Below are 23,389 nucleotides of genomic sequence, written 5' to 3'. Positions count from 1 at the left end.
GTTCTTTCCACACCATTTGGAAGAGTTTTTCCCCATACAGGTCTGTGACCATATTTTAAAGGCCACTCAAAACTGAAAGCAGAAGTTGGCTCATCCTGCCACAACCAGAACACATTTTCCAAAAAGCTCTATTTAAAGAATCATCAGTATTAGATCACAGAATCACAGACTGGTCTGGGGTGGAAGGGAGCCCAAGGATCACAGAGCTCCAACCCCCCTGCCACAGGCAGGGACACCAACCTCCAGGCCTGGAGCTACACAAGGTCGCCCAGGGCCCCATCCAACCTGGCCCTGAACACCCCCAGGGATGGGGCACCCACCCCCTCTCTGGGCAACCTGTTCCAGCCCCTCACCACTCTCTCTGGAAAGAACTTCCCCCTAATATCTAATCTAAACCTTCTTTCCTTTAACTTTAATCCATCCCCCTTGTCCTGCCAGTCTCTGCCCTTTTAAAAGATCACCTGGGAGCAGGACCAATGAAACACCTACTGAATTCATCACAGGTTCTGGACTGTTCCACAGGGATTGAGGACTGTCCACACAGCCTGGAGCAGCCAAACAACAGCCACCTCAACACACTTTCTCACACACACACAGGTCTCATTTACAGGCACTGCCCCACCCTGCTCATTTAGCACCCACACCCTTGCTTCCCCCTAAAGCAGCTGCCTGACTGCTGCCCCAGCACCACACAGGGGTTCTCAGCAGCGCAGCAGCAGGCAAGCCTGCCAGGATTGCAACACCAGCCAGGGGAGCTTCAGGCAGCACCAGAACAGCAAGCTGGTGTCTAGAAAAGGACATCCCTCCCCCTCCACGCTCTTCTCAGCTGCAGCACAGAGTGATTCCGTGTCCACACATTTCAAATGATCAGAGTTTGTATTGTGCCAAATGTCTCAAGCCAAAATCTAAGGCTACAAAGTTTGCCTGTGTTTCAGGGCTCTGGAACTGTGAGGGCAGCTCAGAACCAGGAGACAATCAAAGCAAGGGTCACAGAGAAGTCATCTGGACACCTGGATGAATGAGTTAGGTCCAATTCTTCAGTTAAAGGATGCCACATCTCCATACAGAAATGGGGCGCAGATGCTCTTGACCACAAGCCTGTGAATACCCCTTGGGGATTCTTCTCAACAAATGGTCTGTAACAGCAGAGACTGGAGCCTGAAATTAACAGTCTTTCTCTGTTACCACATTTGTTGTTTCCCTTCTAACCATCTGTGAAACTCTATCCAGCCAACTCTGACCCAGCTGTTCAGAGAATGACACGGTTCTTGAGACATACCCAGCAGGTGCTAAGATCAGAGAGAGACACAAGGAAGTCTTTTACAAAAATTTGAGAAATGAAATGGAGAGCTCCCAGCCTGATGGATTTGCTAAGCTTCAGGGCAATTTGCAGCACCTCTGACACAGTTTTAAGAGGCTGAGGGAGAATGGAGGCCATCAAGATACTCCACAGAGGCTCTTTCACAATCCCAAGCTCACTGCCAATGTCTCCTGCTTTCTGACCCGATCTGATCCCCTTTAGTGCTGCTTCACTGGAAGCAGAAGCTCCTCAGCTGGCTAAGTTTCCACTCACTGAGGAGTGCCACCAAGAGGATGGGGGTTTGAAATCTGTTAGAAAACTTGCCTATATGGTAATGAGGAACCACCAAAGAATTTTAACAACTTGCATGTGTTTCATACTCATTAAAATCTAATGTATGCACAAGAAAGTCCCATTTCTAATGAATCACAGAATCCCAAGGTTGGAAAAGACCTTTGAAGATCATCAAGTCCAACCATTCCCATCCTAAGCTAAACCAGATCCCTAAGTGCCTCATCTCCCCTTTTTTAAACACACCCAGGGAAGGTGACTCAGCCCCTCCCTGGGCAGCCTGTGCCACAGCCCCACAACTCTGCCAGGGAAGAGCTTTTCCCTCCCAGCTGAGCTGCCCCTGCCCTGGGGCAGCTTGAGCCCATTGCCCCTTGTCCCATCTCCTGTCCCCTGGCTGAAGAGACCATCACCCGCCTATCTGCACCCTCCTGGCAGGTCAGTGGAGGTGGGGAGAAGGTCAATGAGCAGCTCATGTGATTTTTAATGGTAATTGGAATCAAAGCAATGGCTGTTGGCCACATGACAAAACTCCCTGGGTAACACAGCCACATAATAGAGCCTTCAGAGTATTTCTCTGCAACGTCCTTTATTAAAGAGCCTCTTTGATACAGAATATTTAAGCAAAAATAGTTTAAAAACTCTGCTTTGGTTAATATTTACAGGAGCCTTTTGTGTACACTCTTACAGCAGCTCACAATGCTATTTAAGAAATCAATCTTTATCAAATGTCAGGTTTCTCACTGTGAGTACATCTCACAACCATAAGAGGAGGCAGTGGAAAATGCCTAAAGGAACCAGGAAAACTCTGAATTCTCGTCTTCAGCTTCTGAAAACTGTGTCACAGACACATAGTTCTTAATAAATGAAGTAGCAGAACAGGAAAATGCACCCTCTAAACCTTATGAAAGTCACAGCAGTGCACACAAGTGCAGGAAAAGAAAAGGATCTGCTGCAAGCAGAGTGTTGAAGCTTCAGCACCATGCTGCCTGGCTGTGCTGGAGTCTGAGCACTGTTGCCAGTGCTGGAAATTTATTGTATAATAACTGTGTGGCACCTGGTTCCAGCCACACAGATGGGATTCTGCTCCAAAAAATAAGACAGCATGAATAGATTCTGCTTTAACTTCTGTCTGTCAAGGCTGTTGCACAGTCTGTTTGAAGCCCAGACAGACTCCTTTGTTTTATTCTTTGTAAACCATTAATCTCACTTTATCCATTAATGAACAGCAACTAAATGTTTCTTTGGATCAAAGAATAGCTCCCATGGGTGCTGACATTCTCATCAAACACAGTAGGCTTATCAGGTATCCAGATGAACCAACCTGTTGGCACAGGGAAGGTGGCTGAGGACATGGTACATGCCCTTGCTGCAGAGCACACAGTTCTCCTGCGATGAGCACACTGGTCAGAATCCTTAAGTTATAACCCAAACACTATGTAAGGGGTTGCTTGAGGTCAAACAAACCAGTCCCTCCTTTAACAACTTTCCCAACCACCAGGCACGCAGAAGGGGATCTCAGTTCATCATGGGCACCTGGAAGAGTTCAAATAAAACAGTGTTAGGATGTTTCCAAAGGTTTCCCAGCGCTGAGAAGAAAGCATTTTGGTTTACATGCCACACATCACCTGGTTCAGGCCCTAGTTTCAGAAGGGCACTGTCACCTACCCTTCCAATTGGGTTTGTAATTGAGGGCAGGAGCCCAAAGCTCTTCCTACCCCTGGTTACAAAAACCAGGCTCTCCTCCTGATCTTTTTGTGCAAGCAGAGAATCAGGGCACACAGGACTAAACTCACCATGAAAAGACAACACATTCCAAATTCTAAGAGAACACAGATTTGACCTCCTGGTGAACACATTTTGCTGATTAAATAGATGGCTAAAAAAAAATATGCCAGTGAGGCAGAAGCAAAAAAGATTCCCTTTTCATTGCTGCCCTTCTCTTTTGTTAGAGTGAATCCTTTTGATGTGGATTTTAAACCCTTCTGGCTCAACAGGAAGAGAACTTTTCACTGGAGAGACATTCCAGGAATTCCTCTGATTTTGTGGTTACTCACTGCAGTGAAACAGTGTCACAGCCAGTTGGAAGCTCTCCAGATGACATGTCTGGCTGGGACTGTTTTGCTTTCACTGGTTTTATAAGCATCCAGGCTGGTTTTCATTCAGCCTAACTACCAGGCAAGGTGAAGTTTTGTCATTAGAGCAGCTGGGAGATTAGAAATAAAATTGTTAAACTCTTGATAAGTTTGGTTCATCTTTAGTCTACTGAGCAAATTGTACTGAACCCTCTGTCACACAGAGGCTGGAGGGGAGAGGTGCTGCACCACAGCCCAGGGTATGGCATGTGCCTGCAGTGCTGATCTCAGCTACAGCTGAGTAATTAAATAGCTAAAGAGAGAAAAAACAACCCCCTTCTTTGTTAGTTCATTAAACAAAACAGTGATAACTGCCCTATTTGCTCATATGGTCTTAACAAAGAGTCCTTCTTCCAAGAAACCAGACAAAGGGATCTCACTTCTCATGAAGGCTGAGCCCAGATGGGCAGCCTGCTGGGTCACACCTGCTGCCACCTCTTCTAACCTCAGCTGTGTGCAGTGGTCACAAGCTTCCCTTCTTACTGATCAGGGCCATACACAGGCCCCCTTGCAGTATCTCTCTGAAGTTATCAGTTACATCAAAGCAAATTAGATCCAGACTGCTGCAATCTGCATTCTGACTTTGATTTCCTTTCTCAGGGAAATCAGTAACTCCCTCCACTCGTACTTGGTGTGGTACTTAATCCCCTGTGCCCTTCTGTCAGGCTCACAGAATGAAAGGGGTCAGGAGGGACCTTTGAAGACCATCTAGTCCCTGCTAAAGCAGGATCACCTAGAGCAGGTTGCACAGGATCACGTCCAGGGGAGGTCTGAGTATCTCCAGAGGAGGAGATACAACAGACTCTCTTGGCAACCAAGTATACACTTCCATAAATATAATCACATTTCACTTGGCAAAAACCTTATCTTACTTCTAATTTAATGTGTGTTATAAATCCAGACAGGGAGTGCAGCTGTGCAAGAAACATCCTCTTCTATCCAGTTTCACCCCAGATTTACACTTCCCCTTTCTGATTTTCAGATGAACTAAGTCAAATATAGCCAATACCATTCATTAGAACCCAAATTACCTTCCCAGAAAAGGGATGAAACAGTATTAACAAAAAGGAATTCAGCAGTAACATCTGTGCAAGGCAGTGTAAGATACCAGCTAAGGAGAGAGAGAGCTTTTCCCATTTGTATTAGGTAGCAAAGGCAGCAGCACAGGAGCTTTCAAGAAGGAAAGCATCCAAGAAACCAAGACCATCAGTGAAAGGGAGATGTAATTGGCAACCAAAGCATGAGATCAAGCAAACTGCCTAACAACAGACTTAAAGCCTTTTGCCTAGACTCCTAAATCATAGAATCCCAGACTGGTCTGGGTTGGAAGGGACCCCAAGGATTACAGAGCTCCAACCCCCTGCCACAGGCAGGGACACCAACCTCCAGGCCTGGAGCTACACAAGGCTGCCCAGGGCCCCATCCAACCTGGCCTTGAACACCCCCAGGGACGGGGCACCCACCCCCTCTCTGGGCAGCCTGTTCCAGCCCCTCACCACTCTCTCTGGAAAGAACTTCCCCCTAATATCTAATTTAACCCTTCCTTCCTTCAGCTTTAATCCATCCCCCTTGTCCTGCCAGTCTCTGCTCTTTCACACAGCTGATTCCCCTCCTGTTCTCATGCTCCATTCAGGTATTGCTGCAAACAGCTGCTGCTGTTTCAAATCCCCTAAGTGATCCCTGCAGCCACGTGTTGTTCTCTACACCTTTCAGAGCAGCAACTAGAGGCCAAAAAGGAGACTCTTGGGCACCTCAAATGGCACCAGAAACCTGCCATTACAGACATGAGTCTGACCCTTTGTGTTTGAGGGAAAAAGCAAAGATGGTAAAGTACTATAAAGCAGAAGAAAATCAGAATTGAAGGACCAACCAGGACTGTTCTCACAATAAGATGCTGAATAGTGATGTCAGAGAAGAGATGGAAGTTTTCATAGGGGAGTTTATTCATAGAGAGATGAAAACAAAGTAGAGGTGGCAAGTCTAATGGTAAAAAAAAAGCAGAGTCAGAAGCCCTTTGAAAAACTTTGCTGTAACAAATCTTAATGATATTAAGGTTTGTTATAAAAATGCCTATCCAATTCTTAAAGAAAGGAGTCCCAGACCCCACAGATTGCACGTGGGAGCTGACTCCATTTAAGCTGGCAGAATTTTATTAAAAGCATCTGGAACATTGTCTTAGGCAAGGGTTTAATTAAAAATTTAGCCTCTGGCATTTTTTTTTTCCCTAATGCAATTATGCATTCCTCAGACTAGGGGAAAGTTATGAAGGAAACAAAGAGTAAGTGAAAGGGTGCAGCAACAGAGTTCAGACCAAATCTTTTACCCATCATTGTTGCTTCCTTCAAGAATTTGTAGCTGGTTTCAAATGTCATCTGTTGCAGAGGGGAGGAGTTGGACTGGATTCCAAAACGATTCAGTGGCTTGTAAAACCCTTCAAAGCACATGTAGTCTGCCACAAGTGAAAGGTGCCGAGGGTCAACCACAATGCCTAAGAAGACAAGAAAGAGCAATCAGAGACCATTCATGGGTTAAGGTTTGATTTTGGGGTTTTATTCTTTCAATAAATCAGGTCTAAATTAAACCCTCTGAATCTAATCTACAAGGAAAGCATCTCTGTTAACGTTCTTCTGGCAGCAGCACCTCTCTGTGTGTAGCTGGTGGAACTGTTCCCCTCAAACAACCAAGAGGGGGAGACCTCAATATAATACAAACTGGCATCTCTCCAGGGAGACTGAAGTGTCAAGGATCCTGTAAGGCAGCAGAGTTTCTCTATGTAAGATCAGTAGGGTCTGCATCACCTTGGTTTACACAGATTGGATCACACATCCATCCATTTGTGATGGGACTGACAGAGCTCTACCCCTCAACTGGCACCAGCATCAGAAAGGTTCTGGTATTTTCTGTGCAGGATAGTCAGGCATCCTTAAAAATCCTTTAGGCTAAAACCAAATAGCACTTAATTTTTAAACAGGGCTTGTTGAGTCAGTGTAATGGGGGATCATTAACAGCTCTGTCAACATTTATCTAGCTGTTCTTGAACAACTTGAAGGTCATACCATTCTGGGCAGCCAGTTGGCAAATCTATTTGATGTAACTGGTTGCTAAACATCCCACTGTATTAATCTTCATCTTTTCAATAGTTTAGTCCATGGCAAGGCTTAGCTCACTTAAGGCAAATTCAGCCTGCCTAGCTTTAGCAGCCTGCAAAGTCAGGCTTCTTCCCTAAGCTAGTTAGTTGCCTGGACTCTCTGAATAATCTACACAGACAAAACATTCAGAAAATGCAGCACAGCTATTTTAGGAAAGGTATAAAAACTCAACTGCAGAGGGAGCTGAGACTCCCACCATCAAAAAGCTACAGCAAGGCAAGAATAAACTCATTCTCATGGCCACTGTACAAGTCCAACAGTTGGTCCTCTCAGGGACCTTCAGGCTTGCAACAAATAAATATGCCAGAATAGAAAAGCTCTGTGAAGGTGGGACACACATTAACTTGTCTGGTGAATTTTCTACTAATTAAATGGAACCTAATTAATGGAGTCTTCACAGAATGCACTACAAGGACTGAAACAATGGAGAGGTGCAACTTCAGGATACACACAGAAAGGAAAAGATCATGCAAAACTCTCTAAGTACTGTGGCTCTTAAGAGAAATAATGAGTATTTTTAAAGCTACAAAGAACTCTTACCATAAACAGCAAATACATCTTTTATTTCCTTTATAATCACCCTCAGGGCAGACTCAATTCCATAGGTCTTAGCCATGGCATGAATATCATTGGAATAAAGTCTGTTCAGGTCCAAAATCTGAAAGCAAAAAAAATCAACAGATACAAGTTAGCTCCTCAGTATTTCCAAGTGATTTAGGCTAAGCTAAAATAGCTTTTTCCCACCATTTTTCATTAGCTTAAACAGCACCAACAGTTGCAGAGAAAAATGATCCTGGACATTTATGTAAGAGCTAGTGATCACAGCTTTATACATGAACTATACATAGATAAGAGTGTTGGAATCAAAATTCACCCCAGGAGAAAATAATCTGAAATTAGAACAAGCAAAAAAAAGCCAACCATCCCAAGGAGCAGAGGAACAGGTTAAAGTCTTCCAAGCAACACAGCTCAATGCCCAGTCTGTCTCAGCCAGCCAAAACATTTAGCAAAAGCAGCAGAGAAGATGTAGCTTAAAACAATCCCTTATTTGTAGAGCCATGGGCTAGATGGCACAGAACTATTCATCTCCAAGTACTGCAATTCATTTAGATGGAAGAACTCCCTCAAGTAACATTTAGAGACACAGTTATAAGCACGGTGGGGAATTAGCTGTCATTAGACACTGGGCTGCTGCACTAAACCTGATTTGCAAGCTGCCCTTGAGAAAAGGCTCTGCTGAGCTCTGACCACACCTGGGGGTAAACAGGAGGAGAGTTTAAGGGCTGAAAAGGCTGCACATCCCTCCTGTTAAATTTCAATGGCATCCATGGACCGTGGTCTCTCACAAAAGATGACTCAATTTGGGATTACAGGTGACATACCTCAGAGTATTTGAACAACTCTGCAAGGTTGATCCCCTCTGTGTGCAGAACCAGCTCCTTCTCTCCTTGCTCGTTGGTGCTTTCATTCAGCAAGCATCGTGTGATCCCCTTCACCTCGTGAATGACGGTGCTCCGGGCGAGAGACACAAGCAGGCAGGAGAGATCGAAGTACACCTTCCTCAGTGGGAGTGTGATTGACACCTGAGGAGGAAAACCAGTGCACTGCTCTGTAAGGAAACCTCACCATCAGGTTTGGCAGCCAGCCTCTTCTTTTTAGGCAAAAAAACCCCCTCAGACAACAGCACTGGAATTACCCAAACCGTGTCCTGAGGAACACAAGCACCTGAGCGGAATTAGAGCTGGAGGATGCTAATTAGAACACCCCATCCCAGGACCTCCTGTAGCCACACTGCTTTCAAGGGCTCTGAACTTACATCCATGGGGGATTGGTTTTTAATTGGTCTGGTTTGGGTGTTTAGACTTGTTCCCTTCTGTCTTTCAGGAGGATGGCTCCAGTTCCTCAACACCTGCAGCTTGTTTGATTTTGTTGCATCTTCTGACAGTCTCAGAGCAGTCTAAGCTCATGTTAAAGACACAGGGATTTGTGGCACGAGCTCTAACTGGTGGTGTTTAACCCAGCAGGCAGCTAAAACAACCACAGATGTTTCCTCACTCCCTTCCCAGTGCAATGGGGGGGGGGGAATAGAACCCCAAAAGACAGTGACAATAACAACATACAGAAGACATGGTGCACAGCACAAGTTCTCACCACTCAAGATCAATGCTCAGCTGGTTCCCAAGCTGTGCTGCCTCAGGCCAGCCCACCCCCTAGTTATGAAGGGAACATGGTATCATATGGCATGGAATATCCCTTGGGCCACTTTGGGTCAGCTGTCCTGGCTGTGTCCCCTCCCTGCCTTCTCCTTGGCAGGGCAGCATGAGAAGCTGAAAAGTCCTTGACTTGGTGTAAACACTACAACTACCTAGCAACAACTCAAAACATCCGTGTGTTATCAACGTTATTCTCATCCTAAATCCAAAGCACAGCACTATGCAAGCTGCTGAGAGGAAAATTAACTCTCTCTCAGCTGAAACCAGGACAACTGTAAAGCTGGGGAGGCAGACAAAGCTCAGCTGTGGTCAAAGGCAGCTCGTTGCTGGATGGGTTTTAGGAGGAATATAGGACCAGAATCAGGAGAAAACTGCAGGATAAAACATAGAGCTAGAGCTGATGTTTCACAGAATCATAAGGTTGAAAAGACCATTAAGATCACTGAGTCCAACCATTCCCATCCTAAGCTAAACCAGATCCCTGAGCACCTCATCCACCCTTTTTTAAACACACCCAGGGAAGGTGACTCAGCCCCTCCCTGGGCAGCCTGTGCCACAGCCCCACAACTCTGCCAGGGAAGAGCTCTTCCCTCACATCTGCTCTGCCCCTGCCCTGGCCCAGCTTGAGCCCATTGCCCCTTGTCCCATCTCCTGTCCCCTGGCTGAAGAGACCATCACCCACCTCTCTGCACCCTCCTGGCAGGGCAGGGGAGGTGGGGAGAAGGTCTCCCCTCAGCCTCCTCTTCTCCAGGCTGAACACCCCCAGCTCCCTCAGCTGCTCCTCAGAGGATTTGCCCTCCAGCCCCTTCCCCAGCCTGGTTGCCCTTCTCTGGACTCACTCCAGGACCTTAATGTCCTTCTTGTGGTGAGGAGCCCAGAACTGGACCCAGCACTCGAGGTGCAGCCTCACCAGTGCCCAGTCCAGGGGCACAATCCCCTCCCCAGACCTACTGGCCACACTATTCCTGACACAAGCCAGGATGCCATTGGCTTTCCTGGCCACCTGGGCACACTGCTGGCTCATATTCAGCCTGCAGCCACCCAACACCCCCCGGTCCTTCTCTGCCAGCAGCTCTCCAGCCAGTCTCCCCCAGCCTGTAGCGCTGCAGGGGGTTGTTGTGTCCCATGTGCAGCACTCTGCACTTGCCCTTGTTAAACCTCATCCCGCTGATCTCAGCCCATGTGTCCAGCCTGTTCAGATCCCTCTGAAGAGCATCTCTACCCTCAGACAGACCAACACTTCCTCCAAGCTCAGTGTCATCTGCAAGCTTACTGAGGGAGCATTCAATCCCTTCTGGAAGCATTAAAAAAATTTGTTAAAAATGGGGGGGAGGGGTTGTGTGTGTGAGAAATGTCTCTGGATCTATAGAAGCCACATTCTTGCCAAAGTTTTTCAGTTGCACCATCACATTTGATCAAGATATTCTGTCCCCTCTAGTTACTGTTTCATACAACTAAGCATTCCAGCTTTACTCATCCTAAATTCCTCCACGAGTAGCTGTGCCTCCCAATATAAACCTCCCCTTCTGCCCAGCACCTTGAGGGCACATTGTTCAACTGCCTCTTTCCAAAGTCCAGTCACCATTTTCATTCACTAAGAGCTACACATTGTTGCATCATATATTTAAAGATCAAAACACAATAAACCTGCCAGCTACCTTAAAAAATAAAAACAAACCCAAAAAATGAAACACCAAAAACCCCCACAAAACAAAACCCAAACAACTTCATCAGAGGTTCTGAAAGTCAGGAGTTGCTAAAAATGATGTCAAGAAGTGTCTTTGCACTGCCCCTTCTCTGTATTAATGCTGAGAAAAACCAGAAGAGGTCCCTTTGTTATGGGAGCCACATGCAGCCCCTGCCCAACCACACTCACTTCCAGGCAGCACCATCTTACCTCACACCACAGTTCATGTTCAGTGTCAAAGGTGTAATCCTGTACTGCTGGGTGGCTGTCCAGAACAGCATTCACTCTCAGCTCTGCTGACTGCAGCAACCTATCTCTCTCTTTCTGAGTCTGAGACATAAAGGAAAGATGTTGAGATTCATCACCATCTGCTCCAATCTGATCTTCTGCACTGGGAGTCTGTTCTTTTTCTGACTCAGCATCCTCATCTTCTTGATTCTCATCAATATTTTCTTCCCCATTCTCTTCTTCACTCTCATAATCAACCTGCAAAATGATGTTGTATTTATCAGAGCCAGAACAGGTACAGGAACAAAGCTCACCACAAGCAGTTTTATTCCTGAATATTCCTGACAGCCAAGTTGCAAGGATCTCACCTGTGGCACAAGGAAGATGCAATTCTGTTGTAAAGAATATAATAAAACAGATCCTGCTCAGTGTCTCCTCAATCTTGCCATCATTCCTCCACACAGTCAGGGATGTTACAGGTTATTGGGACTGTGGCAGAGCTTAGTTTTCTCCCTCTGAAAAAGACTCTTCCCCTAATCCAACTCTGCTAATGGGAATCCCTCAGGTTTTCCAATTGCTCTACCCTGTTGCTGAAACTACAGCAACCCAACTTCTAATTAGTCATTATAAAGTAGTCAACAGGGAAGAACATGCAGAGCCAGGGAGAGTATTTATTTAAAACCACTGCAGAGTTTTAAAAACAATTAACAGCGTGAAATCAGCCAGAGGTAAGGTTATGGTGCACTACAGCACAGACAGAAGATTGCCAAGCAATGGCTGAAGAACAAACTCAGGTCTCTTCCAACTCTAACTTGCAAGTTCTGTATTCAAGGACAGCAGTGACCAGGCTCAGCTATGATGACCACAGCCACCATCAGCCTCAGAGCCCACACCTTTGGCTAGAGATTTCCCTCCATCCTGATCCATACAAAGCAGAGACTTTCCTGTCCCATTTCAGGTGGTCTGGGTTTTATTTTCAGCCTTCTGTTTCAAAGGAAGCTTTCCTTCCCACCTCAAACCAAGGCAGAGAAAATTGGTAATTAAAGGACAGTGCTGAGCACCTATGAAGTCATTACCTCTTCTTCTTGGTTCTTCCTCAGTTTTGCTTCTGTAGCATCACCATCCCCTTCATCAGCTTCTGCATCAACAATGTTCTCTTCTTCCTCTGCTGGAGCTTCCTGACTATTCAGTGTCTAGAAATCCACGACAGACAAGATAATCAGGCTGATTCCACTAGGAAGCATCAACTGCCTCAAAAGGCTTTAGCCAAACATTTGCAATTACACAATCCCTTGTTCAATGCTCTGCCTTTAAGTTAAGGCCTAGAGATTAATTTCTATAAGCTCACTACTGCAAAGATATCATGTAATTACAACTCACAATAACTTTAACATTACACAACATGAATGTCTGCAAGAGAGGTAAGTTATTGCCCTGCTTATATGACAGTCCTTGTTGGGAGAGGGGTGGAAGGAGGTACATGCAAAAGCTTTTCAAAGAAAAAAAAAATAAGGATACCTTCTCCAAGCTTTGACAACCACTGCTACACAAGACATTGATCTGGGAATCACCATAAAAAGGACATTGAGGTCCTGGAGCGAGTCCAGAGAAGGGCAACCAGGCTGGGGAAGGGGCTGGAGGGCAAATCCTCTGAGGAGCAGCTGAGGGAGCTGGGGGTGTTCAGCCTGGAGAAGAGGAGGCTGAGGGGAGACCTTCTCACCACCTCCACTGCCCTGCCAGGAGGGTGCAGAGAGGTGGGCGATGGTCTCTTCAGCCAGGGGACAGGAGATGGGACAAGGGGCAATGGGCTCAAGCTGGCCCAGGGCAGGGTCAGCTCAGATGGGAGGGAAAAGTTCTTCCCTGGCAGAGTTGTGGGGCTGTGGCACAGGCTGCCCAGGGAGGGGCTGAGTCACCTTCCCTGGGTGTGTTTAAAAAAGGGTAGATGAGGTGCTCAGGGATCTGGTTTAGCTTAGGATGGGAATGGTTGGACTTGATGATCTTAAAGGTCTTTTCCAACCTTGGGATTCTGTGAGAGAATGTGGAGTAATATGCTTTTATCTCCTTGAGGCAAAACACAGGCATGTTCAGAGCCTGAAGTGAAACGACATTTAATACACAGTAGCTTTAACATCCTTGTTAGTTTTATGAGGATGCAAAGACAGTTTACACAAAGTATTTAAGTCACTATTCACACACTGCATGTTTTGCATTGTAACACGCTGCTTTTTTCCAAATTCAGGTGCTCAAAAGCAGGTCAAGGCCTTTTTCAGGGGATGTTTTTCTGTACCTTGTCTTGGTCACCATCTAAGTCTTTCCGAGTGGCCTTCCTGGTGCTGACCTCAGTAAAAGATGCCATCTTTGCATGCTTCCTTTTAATTGCTTCCAGAAAAAGTTTGAAGAATCTGAAAGAAGCAGCAACCCTGACTATGTCAAAGCTCAGCAGTTCCACAGTCAATTACAAGCTGTCAGGAAATTCATTTACTTTGTTGAAAAAGCCAGTCAGCTCAGGGCTGGATATACTCTGGTGAATGCAAAACTACTTCTAGGAAGGAAGAGTTAAATTGGATATTAGGGGGAAGTTCTTTCCAGAGAGAGTGGTGAGGGGCTGGAACAGGCTGCCCAGAGAGGGGGTGGGTGCCCCATCCCTGGGGGTGCTCAAGGCCAGGTTGGATGGGTCCCTGGGCAACCTTATGTAGCTCCAGGCCTGGAGGTTGGTGTCCCTGCCTGTGGCAGGGGGGTTGGAGCTCTGTGATCCTTGGGGTCCCTTCCAACCCAGACCAGTCTATGATTCTATGATAAGGCAAGTAATTTTTCTTCTCATTCCTTTAGGGATCAAAAGGTTGGTAGCATTTATCTCACAATCACACCTGCAGCCACACATCCAAAGCTTAAAAGGACAAACTCATTTGGATATAAAATCCACTCAAATTGACTTTCAGAATAGATGATTTACAACTGGACTTTTTTTTTTCCTGTTTTAAACCAACAAGCCACATACAAATTAAAGGAACCCAGCTTGAACTCATGTGGCCTGAAGGAAGAAGAAATCAATGAAGCCTTTCTGAAAAATAAAAATAGCTTGCAATAGACTCTTATGATTAAATGTTCCACTCTTAACTACACAAATTTGGCCAGACATGGGGGGAGAGGGGGAAGAAAGGGGGAGAAAAGTGTAGGCCTTTTCTGATTTATTTAAAAAATAAAAATATTTAAAAAAAATAAAGTTTAGATCTGTTCAACAAGAGCACCAAGAGATACTTCAAGTTCTCAATCCTATTTGATGGTCATAAATGCTTAAGCATCCAAAGGTAAAGAATGAGATGATGCCTATATGGCTCTTCTCTGAGTATGCTGGAGGTGTGAAAGATCTGCCTTGGCACAATCCTGCACTGTCACCACCATTTTATTCAAAGCATGGAAAGCAATTGTGCAGATGCTTCTGCAAGCACATCTGCAGGAAGCTGTTGCTCTGAAAGCCACAGCAACAAGACACAGTGACCCTCAGGAACCCACTGAACAGCAAGTGTTAGTGTATCTGAAAGCACATCCACCTTGTTTCCATGAAGTGCAGGATCATCCTGGGCTTCACACACTTCTCCTCTCGGTAATACTCGTGGGGCAAGAAATGGAACTTGATTTTGTAGAGATGGTGTTTGTTCTGCTTGCTCTTCACATGCAGGGATTCCTCTATCTCAACTTTGTGCAAGACCTGCAAAAGCCACAGGTTGGAACGTTACTCCTTTGAGGAAGACACTTCATTCACTTCCTGCCACTCCAGTGCTGTCCCTACCAGACCAGAATTACCCAAGGCTAACGGCCAAGCTTTCCTGGAGGTTTTGTGGCAGCTCTTGGGAAAGAGCTCTCTACCCTACTACATACCTTTGATGCTTAAATACCTCCCAACACTTAGCTTAGACAATACTGGGAGAACAGCCACACTTCCCACCCAACCCTTTGGTGAGACTGTACTTATTAGTGGGCCAACAGCTTGGTTTTACTGACCCACACTCACTGAGCATTGTGGTGTTTCAGCCTTAATTCTATCCTTGCTGCTTTGAACCTGAAAGTGTAAAAGAGAAGAGGGTAGGGCATGCAGGAGAGCACAAGAAAGACTGCACTCCTAGGGAGAGAGGGAGCACAGAATACAACACACTCCAGTATATCAAGTCTCCAAAGAGAAACATGTTCTGCTTCTACTGAGCAGAGGCACTTGTATGAGATTAGGAAGGGGAGGGGGATGAACAAAAGTCTCTCCTGTGCCAGTCATGGCCAGATTAGCTTGTTCCTTAAACACAAGACAAAACCCCTCAAATTCTAGAGTGATAAAAAGGAGCTTGAGAAAATAAAAAAGCACAAACAAGGCTATGGCAGCAAGCATAAATCCTCCCTGCCACTATACTACTGCTAGGTATGAACTATGACCTTCCTCCACTTAGGTTCTCTGGAGTTTGTAGTCTGTGACAATGTCTACAGGTTCAACTGAGTCTGAGCCTCACACAGCCACAGTAACTGCAACTCCTTTCAGGGCTCCACTTCCCAGCAGGTATTACAGGTTCACTATCCAAGAAGTGAAAAGAAAGGACATCTCACCCCCACAGCTAAGCTTTCAAAATGGAAAACTGCTACCAACCCTGCTACCATGAGCTTAAATAGGAAATACTGTTTTGCAGACTCTCAAAAGATACACTGAATAGGAGACTCACCTCAGCTAAGCACACTCTTGTGAGCTGTTTCTTCAGCTGCTTCACCTTCTTGAGAGCCTTCTTGGTGTTGAACACAGGAACACTCATCATGGGTGTTTTAATATTTGCACTGGCTACCATCAATATTTCTCTCAACCTTTAAATAAAGAATGATCACCCAAATTAAGTGATAAAACCACTATGCAACTGAATAAATATCTAGTTCATTTAATTAGGTAGCATGCAGCAGCCTCCAGTTCCAGCAAAGCCATATGCCCCAAGGGCTGTGGTTACCATTGCACTGTTCCTTTTCACTCTTCTGGTTCCTTATCAGGAGCTCTGCTGCCTCAATTAGATTACCCCAGTTACAGGAAGAGAGGAGAGACAGTAACAAGTTGAACAGAAGAATTAATGCTGCCTGTTTCCCTACAGATGCATCCCACACCTAAGTGGGAGGCCGTGGTCAGAACACTGTCACCATGCAGAAGACCCAGGGGAAACCTGGCTGCTCTAAACCAGGTCTGTCTACACAGGTGATAATGGTATTAAACATGCCAGATTTCATAGTTGCAGGGAGGTTCTGTGTATGAAAGAAATAAGGTTTGAAAGTCAGTGAGGGGAAGAGGCCTTGGCTGAGGGGAAGAGGCCTTGGCTGAGGGCAAACCCACAAAGCACCAGATGCTGGACTGAGCACACTACAAAAATAAACCAGCCACTGGTTATGTATCAGGTAAGAGGCCTCCAAAGAGATTTTGTGTCTGGAAAATCAATCATAACAACTGTAAAGGTATAAAAAACATTAAAACAGTTGTGAGCAGGCACGATTTATGGTTAAACTGAAGGATCATTTGCCCTCAAGATTACACATACATGTGCCAGGGAGATTAAGCACTCTTGCATAAGCACCAAAAATGGCAAAGGAGTGATTGAGAACACAGCTTTCTTACCTTGGAATACCCAAGGTGACATTCATTTCACCCCTGCCAGCAAAGTGGAAGGTGTTCAGTGTCATCTGTGTGGAAGGTTCCCCAATACTCTGAGCTGCAAGAAGACCCACAGCTTCTCCTGGGTCACAGAGAGATCGCTGCCACTTTAAATAGAACAAATCCTTTAATCTGAAGACAGGAAATAAGAGGTTGTTTAGATCAATGGACAAGATACAGAACTCTGAAGGGACTGAAACATGGTTCAGTTCAAGAAACCTACTTCTGGCAGCCAATTTCTCCTGGTAGCTTGTGGATAAATGCTCTCCAGAAACTGTAAAATTGTCTATCCCAATCTGACCTGACAAACACAGCCCACTAACACAGAACTGGGGCCTTGGCCAAACCATATTTTACTTCTGCTGTTAATTCCCAAATTGTCAAAAGAGAGTCCATTTAGTCCCACTTGCTCATCTTAATTCTGTGCTAACTCCAAGGTGCAGCAAGAGCATTTTTTTTGGTGTATAACTCTTACCATGAAGCATTACTTTGTGTGTAGGGAGACATCAGTACACTGCCATTATTCCACAAAGCCTTTGCCAAAGCCCTTAGCAGCACAGAGAATTCAGGTTTGGAAGAAACAGATAACCAGGGCCCTCTCTGCTGCATGCTAAGTACACTCAGCTTTCCAGAACCATTCTGAAACCCACAACTGTGTTTCACAAAGCTTGCAACAAACCCAAGAATTGATAGAGACTTTTGATCTTTAACAAACTCAGTCCAAAATTAGGTTTGGATGTAGTTTGTTTTGGCTCAGTGGAAAGTAGTAAAGATGTAGAAGTTATCACCTGTCAGAGGAAAGTGCTGAGCAGGTGTAACTTCTTCTGTTCTCAGATTCCCACTGGTGGATGTAACCTTCAAGTCCATTTTCAAATGTTTCTGAAACAGATCCAAAATGAGTGTCTGGACGCCAGACACCAAGGCTGGGGTCAGGACACTTGTTTGTCTTCTTCAGATACTTCCTTCGTTTCTTCTCATCTAGCTCATACCACATCTTCAGTAACTGGAAAAAAAAAGGGGGGGGGATGCTTTTAAGCAGGCTGGTTTATCCACAGTGAGACCACAATTAAATAGCACAGCAATCAAGCAATGGAGAAGGAAAGGATTACCTGCATCAAACTTTTAAAAGAGTGTATGTTACATGGAACCACAGAAGGGTAGAGGCAGTTTGCATTTTGTGTCTGTACATAAAATGCCCATTAGAAACCATAACATACAGGTTAGTGCCCTGATGGTACAACAGGCTTAAGTTAAGAGTACATTTTTCAACACTAGGCAGGGCTGGCTCAGCTCCTTATTATCTAAATAGGCTCTCAGCCTGTTAGCTAGCAGGTATCTGTCCATCCAAGAGATCTATTCTACACAGAGTAGATTTCTTGGATGGACAGATACCTGCTTTTGGGAAAAACACCCCAAAAAACCAACCCACCACCAAAAACCCAAACAAAAACCATCTCCCCAAACCACACACAGTCATGGTCTATTTTCTAAAAACAGTTTTTGGACTCTGCCCTAGCACTAGGGCCCACAGGCTTTAATAACTGAATCTCAGCTTCATCACACAGAGCTGACACATGATTCCTTCCAAAGGTAGCTTGTGTAAATAGACTGTGAAACACTTTGGGACACTTGGGCCAGGTGGCCAAGAAGGGCAACAGCATCCTGGCTTGTGTGGCCAGGATTAGGGAAGGGGTTGTATTCCTGAATTTGGCACTGGTGAGACCACACCTTCCTTGAGTACAACATTCAGTTTTGGGCTCCTCACTACAAGGAAGACAGAGCATGCCCAGGAAAGGTCAATGAAGCTGGTAAAGGGCCTGGAGCACAAGTATTATAAGGAGCAGCTGAGGGAACTGGGCTTGTTTAGCCTGGAAAAAAGGAGGCTGAGGAGAGACTTTCTCACTCTCTACAACTACCTGAAAGGAGGTTGTAGCAAGGTGGGTGTTGTTTCTTGTTTCTTCTCCCAAGAAACAAGCAATAGGATGAGAGGTGATCAACTTGATTTGTGCCAAGGGAGGTTTAGGTTGGATATTAGGAAAAGTTTCTTCAACAAAAGGGTTGCCAGTTACTGGAACAGGCTGCCCAGAGAAACAGTTGAGTCACCATCCCTGGAGGTATTTAAAAGATGTGTAGATGTGGTTCTTAGGAACATGGTTTTGTGGTGGACTTAACAGTGCTGTGGTAATGGTTGGACCTGATGATCTTAAAGGTTTTTTCCAGTATAAATGACTATGATTCTGTAAGAAGCCATTAAAACCAAACCAAAACCAACCACCCTGAATTCTGCAACCTTTCTAAAAGAGCTTGGTCAATTCAACTGCTTCTTTGTTACCTGTAAAGTAGCAGGATCTCTTCCATTTTTGATTTCTCCTCCTGGATTCTGTGCTTTTACAAATGCCATTTTCTTTTGGGAAAACAACAGAAAGCCTCCTTCTCTTGGCACAGAAGTTTGGTGCCTGGCTCGCCACTTTTTGATGGCTTTGAAGTGCTGCTTAGCTTGGTGAGACTCCATCCTTGCTAAAGCTTCATCCAAGTGGTTTGTCTTCTGGATTACCTATAAAACAAGTTATCCATATGAATATTCTTCTCTCTGTTCACTGTAGCAGAAAAAGACAATGTAAATTGAAAAGGTCACCTGCTGGCACACAAAATGTTCAGTTGCTGTGTAACAATGTAAAAAAAAAAATGGTTTTCAACCCAACTGAGAAAATTCCTTATCACCTTTTAGGTGATAAGGAATTGCCATTCTTTAATAACCAGTGATACTGGCAAAAGGAAGTTAATCATAGACTGGTCTGGGTTGGAAGGGACCCCAAGGATCACAGGGTTCCAACCCCCCTGCCACAGGCAGGGACACCAACCTCCAGGCCTGGAGCTACACAAGGTTGCCCAGGGCCCCATCCAACCAGGCCTTGAACACCCCCAGGGATGGAGGTGATCAAATTTGACAGACAGAAGAGCAGAATCATCTGTGCTGACTCAAACTGCAGAGTTAAAACAGACAAGCACAGCCAGAGTGCTTGGTGCTCTGTTGAAACTGAGACTGCTTAAATTATGCCACAGACTTAAGATTCACTTCCATGTTTTGAACACAGTGGCAAATAAAAACACTACTGGATCCACCTGGATATACCAGATAACTGTGCATTTCAACCTTCCCCCTCACCCCCACACAAATAGTTCAAGATTCAGGTTTCTACCTCATAGTTTTCTGCAATGAAAGGGAACTGCTCGCGTTGGAGGAACTGAGTTTTGGGGATATCAAGCCCATCTTCTCCATAGAGGAACTGCACCACACTGCCATCGCTGTCTCGGACAGTCAGGTCGTACTGAACTACCAGTCCTTCCAAGTGTTTGATGATACACCTGTTCCAGAGGCAAAACCCAAAACAAAGCACACCCCCCTGCTGTTACAGAGGCTACAACAAAGCAAGAAGGATGATCTAACTCTAACATGAAAAACCCTCTTTGCTTTATTAACTTCAGTGCACTTAAGGGCTGACCAGGAATTCTGGAAGCCAAAAAGCTTTCTGTGTTGCTCCCTCCAGTTCCCTTAGACTGAAGTGACTTCAAATGAATTAGCAGATTACTCTCCATTTTTGCTGTCACCCTTAAACAGCTGTCTTGAAGTTGGCATGCCTCCTTTACAGCCCCTTGCTCCCCTTGGTAACAGTTAAGAAGTTCCATCATCCTCTATGTACTGGGGATTTCCCTTGGATCAAGACAAGGGCCACACAAAGTGGAGAAGAAAACTAGAGTTGCCTGGAATTTGTACATCTTGTAACAGGAAAAGATTTCTCATTGCTGCTGCTGTATGCCAGAGAGAAGTTAGAGATGATAAAGTTCCACTTGATCTACTCCTCTAAAAAGTCAGCCTTAGAACAAACATTCAATACTGGGTCAAGTAAACACTTTCCTAAAATGCAAGTACACTGAAGTAATCTAAGCAATATAGGCACTTCTTCCACTCTACAGTACTCTACAAAAACAAAACAAAACAACCCAAAACCAAAACAAACAGAAAAAACCCCAACCTACAAAACAAAAGGACCTTCTTTTTAAAGGGTCATATTCTAAGCCAAGCCTCTTACCTTTGCAGGTATCCAGAACGGCTGGTTTTGACAGCTGTATCCACCAGACCTTCCCTGCCAGCCATGCAGTGAAAGAAGAATTCCTAAACATAAGCACAACACCATCAGCACTCTCCTGAGAAGTACAAGACTGGCAGTTTATGCTCTCTCTCTCTCTCTCAAAGGCTACATATGAAGGTAGAGTGCAAAAAGCTTGGGTTTTCCTCTAACTGCACACAGTGCATTAGAACACCAAGATTTAAAGAAGCTTCAGTACAAGCAACAGCAGTAAGCAGTAGGAGACTTACAGAAGGTTTGATCCCAGTGAGAAATCTGCCAGTCACAAATCCTCCTGAGCTAGGGGAAAAGTCGTAAGGCTGGAAACATGGCAGGGATTTCCCAGATGCCATCAGTGGAGGTCTTCGACCTTCCAATTCAATCTGGCCCAGCAAACAAGAAATCTAAATATGGGCAGGAAGAAAAAGGAAACATCACCATCACTTTTCCATCTCACTTTCTGCTTGCATGTACTCAGCAATTATTCTTTAAAAACACAACCCTAAATACTCTTTAGCTCCATGTTGACACGTTCATTAAATGTTCTTGCTACTGATGGGCAGGAAAGGCATGGAGATCCTATCTGGTCTTATTAAGTTATCCCAGCCCTCTAACCCATCCTCACCATTTCCATTCTCATTCTCTAAATATATTTCAATACAAAGAGATGTGAAACTAATTGTTCCTATTCAGTTGTTGTTACCTGCATTGTATTTACAGTGGATCCTTTAGCTCCTGACTGTACCATCAACTGCAAATTGTTCTCTGGAAACCTCCTGTGGAGACCAAGGGGCATACAAACCTAAACAGTCATGGTGGGGGGAAAAGAACAAAACCAAACCATCATTAGTAAGAGTAATCAACCAAAGTGATTCCTGTCAAAGGCTTTAGGAAAGTGAAATGATGAGCAAGTCACAAACATTTCTATTTATAATTTTAGAAGAATCCCAGACATGGATACAGACTGGGAGAAGAGCTCCTGGAGAGCAGCCCTGCTGAGAAGGACCTGGGTGTCATGGTGGGTGAGAAACTGAACATGAGCCAGCAGTGGCTCTGGCAGCTGGGAAGGGTGATGGGATCCTGGGCTCCATCAGCAGAGGGGTGGCAGCAGGGACAGGGAGGGGATTGTCCCTCTCTGCTCTGCCCTCGGGAGGCCCCAGCTGGAGTCCTGTGTCCAGAGCTGGGGCCCCAGGACAAGGAAGATGTGGGGCTGTTGGAGAGGGGTCAGAGGAGCCACGGAGATGATCAGAGGGCTGGAGCAGCTCCCCTATGGAGAGAGGCTGAGGGAGCTGGGCTGGGTCAGCCTGGAGAAGAGAAGGCTGTGGGGGGACCTCATTGCAGCCTTCCAGTCCCTGAAGGGAGCAGAGGAACAGGAGGGGAATCAGCTTGTTCAAAGGGCAGAGACTGGCAGGACAAGGGGGATGGAGTGAAGCTAAAGGAATGGAGGTTTAAATTAGATATTAGGGGGAAGTTTTTTCCAGAGAGAGTGGTGAGGGGCTGGAACAGGCTGCCCAGAGAGGGGGTGGGTGCCCCGTCCCTGGGGGTGTTCAAGGCCAGGTTGGCTGGGGCCCTGGGCAACCTTGTGTAGCTCCAGGCCTGGAGGTTGGTGTCCCTGCCTGTGGCAGGGGGTTGGAGCTCTGTGACCCTTGGGGTCCATTCCAACCCAGACCAGTCTGGGATTCTATGATTCTTATTCAGGGAGGACAAGGTTGACATGCACTGGCAAAGCAGCATGTGAAACCTCATCCTGGGGACAGGCATGAAGCTCCAGTCTCCAGAACAGTCAGGCAGCTCTCATCAACAATAACTTAATAAGAAAGTCTCCAAACAAGATGAGTATAGGCAGATGCCTTGATGCCAACCTTGTTAACTTCATTGTTGTAATTGTTTACTTCCTCCTTGAATTTCATATCAACCATGTTAAAATCCCTCTGGTCTTTGCAGAGATGGGCATCCTGCCATTTCCCTTGGACCTCCTCACATGATGCTGTTTCTGGCAAATTAAGAGCAGCTCTAACAGCCTGAAAGTAAAACATGGGGAGGTTTAGGTGCTAAGCAGACAGGATTAAACAGGACAGTATTTCAAGAGGTTTTAATTGGGGAATGAGGGGAATGAAAAAAATCTGCAAGACAGCCTTACTTCAATACCATGCTGGGTTGACTTCTCAATGATTTTGTCTCTTTTGTGGTCAGCTTCAGGTTTAACCAAAATATCTTCTATCCCTGTTAAAGAGGGGGGAAAGGCCATTTAATGATATAAATTTTAAAAAAGAATCAAGGAAGGAACCAAATTTGGTGTCAGGGTTTTTGAGAGTAAGGACCTGGGAAAGAAACTCACAATTCATTTAGAAGATGTGGAGATGTGGCACTGAGGGACATGGGTTAGTGGTGCCCTTGGCAGTGCTAAGTTCATGGTTGGACTTAATTTTAAAGATCTTTTCCAACTTAAATGATTGTATGATTCTAACAATAATTGTTAGATATCAAGCTAACTGCAGTTTGACAAGAAAAAGAACTCTGCCTGGCTTTGAAAGAGAAGGCACAGGCTGTGAACAAAACAACCAAGCTAAGCAAGTAAGGGTGTAAGATGACCTCCT

At 45.3% G+C, this 23,389-nt stretch overlaps 1 protein-coding gene across 1 annotated transcript in view; it reads right to left on the bottom strand.

Annotated features, from left to right (window-relative positions):
* Positions 1-2,163: 2,163 nt before the first annotated feature.
* Positions 2,164-23,389, bottom strand: part of POLR1A (RNA polymerase I subunit A) — a gene marked incomplete at its 5' end in the record, with an annotated part of 37,288 nt that continues 16,062 nt past the window's right edge. The window contains 18 exons of the mRNA XM_084263595.1: positions 2,164-3,124; positions 6,047-6,211; positions 7,413-7,530; positions 8,255-8,455; positions 10,983-11,258; positions 12,077-12,193; positions 13,288-13,402; positions 14,552-14,709; positions 15,704-15,839; positions 16,630-16,797; positions 17,454-17,668; positions 18,998-19,219; positions 19,866-20,031; positions 20,757-20,839; positions 21,044-21,196; positions 21,496-21,594; positions 22,655-22,813; positions 22,933-23,015. Coding sequence (XP_084119721.1) covers positions 3,024-3,124; positions 6,047-6,211; positions 7,413-7,530; positions 8,255-8,455; positions 10,983-11,258; positions 12,077-12,193; positions 13,288-13,402; positions 14,552-14,709; positions 15,704-15,839; positions 16,630-16,797; positions 17,454-17,668; positions 18,998-19,219; positions 19,866-20,031; positions 20,757-20,839; positions 21,044-21,196; positions 21,496-21,594; positions 22,655-22,813; positions 22,933-23,015 — 2,735 coding nt within the window. The 3' untranslated portion in view covers positions 2,164-3,023. The remainder of the gene's footprint in view (positions 3,125-6,046; positions 6,212-7,412; positions 7,531-8,254; positions 8,456-10,982; positions 11,259-12,076; positions 12,194-13,287; positions 13,403-14,551; positions 14,710-15,703; positions 15,840-16,629; positions 16,798-17,453; positions 17,669-18,997; positions 19,220-19,865; positions 20,032-20,756; positions 20,840-21,043; positions 21,197-21,495; positions 21,595-22,654; positions 22,814-22,932; positions 23,016-23,389) is intronic.

This window comes from Gallinula chloropus, assembly GCF_964237585.1.
Source record: "Gallinula chloropus genome assembly, chromosome: 4".
Lineage (NCBI taxonomy): Eukaryota > Metazoa > Chordata > Aves > Gruiformes > Rallidae > Gallinula > Gallinula chloropus.
This window is presented reverse-complemented; position numbering and strand designations above follow the sequence as displayed.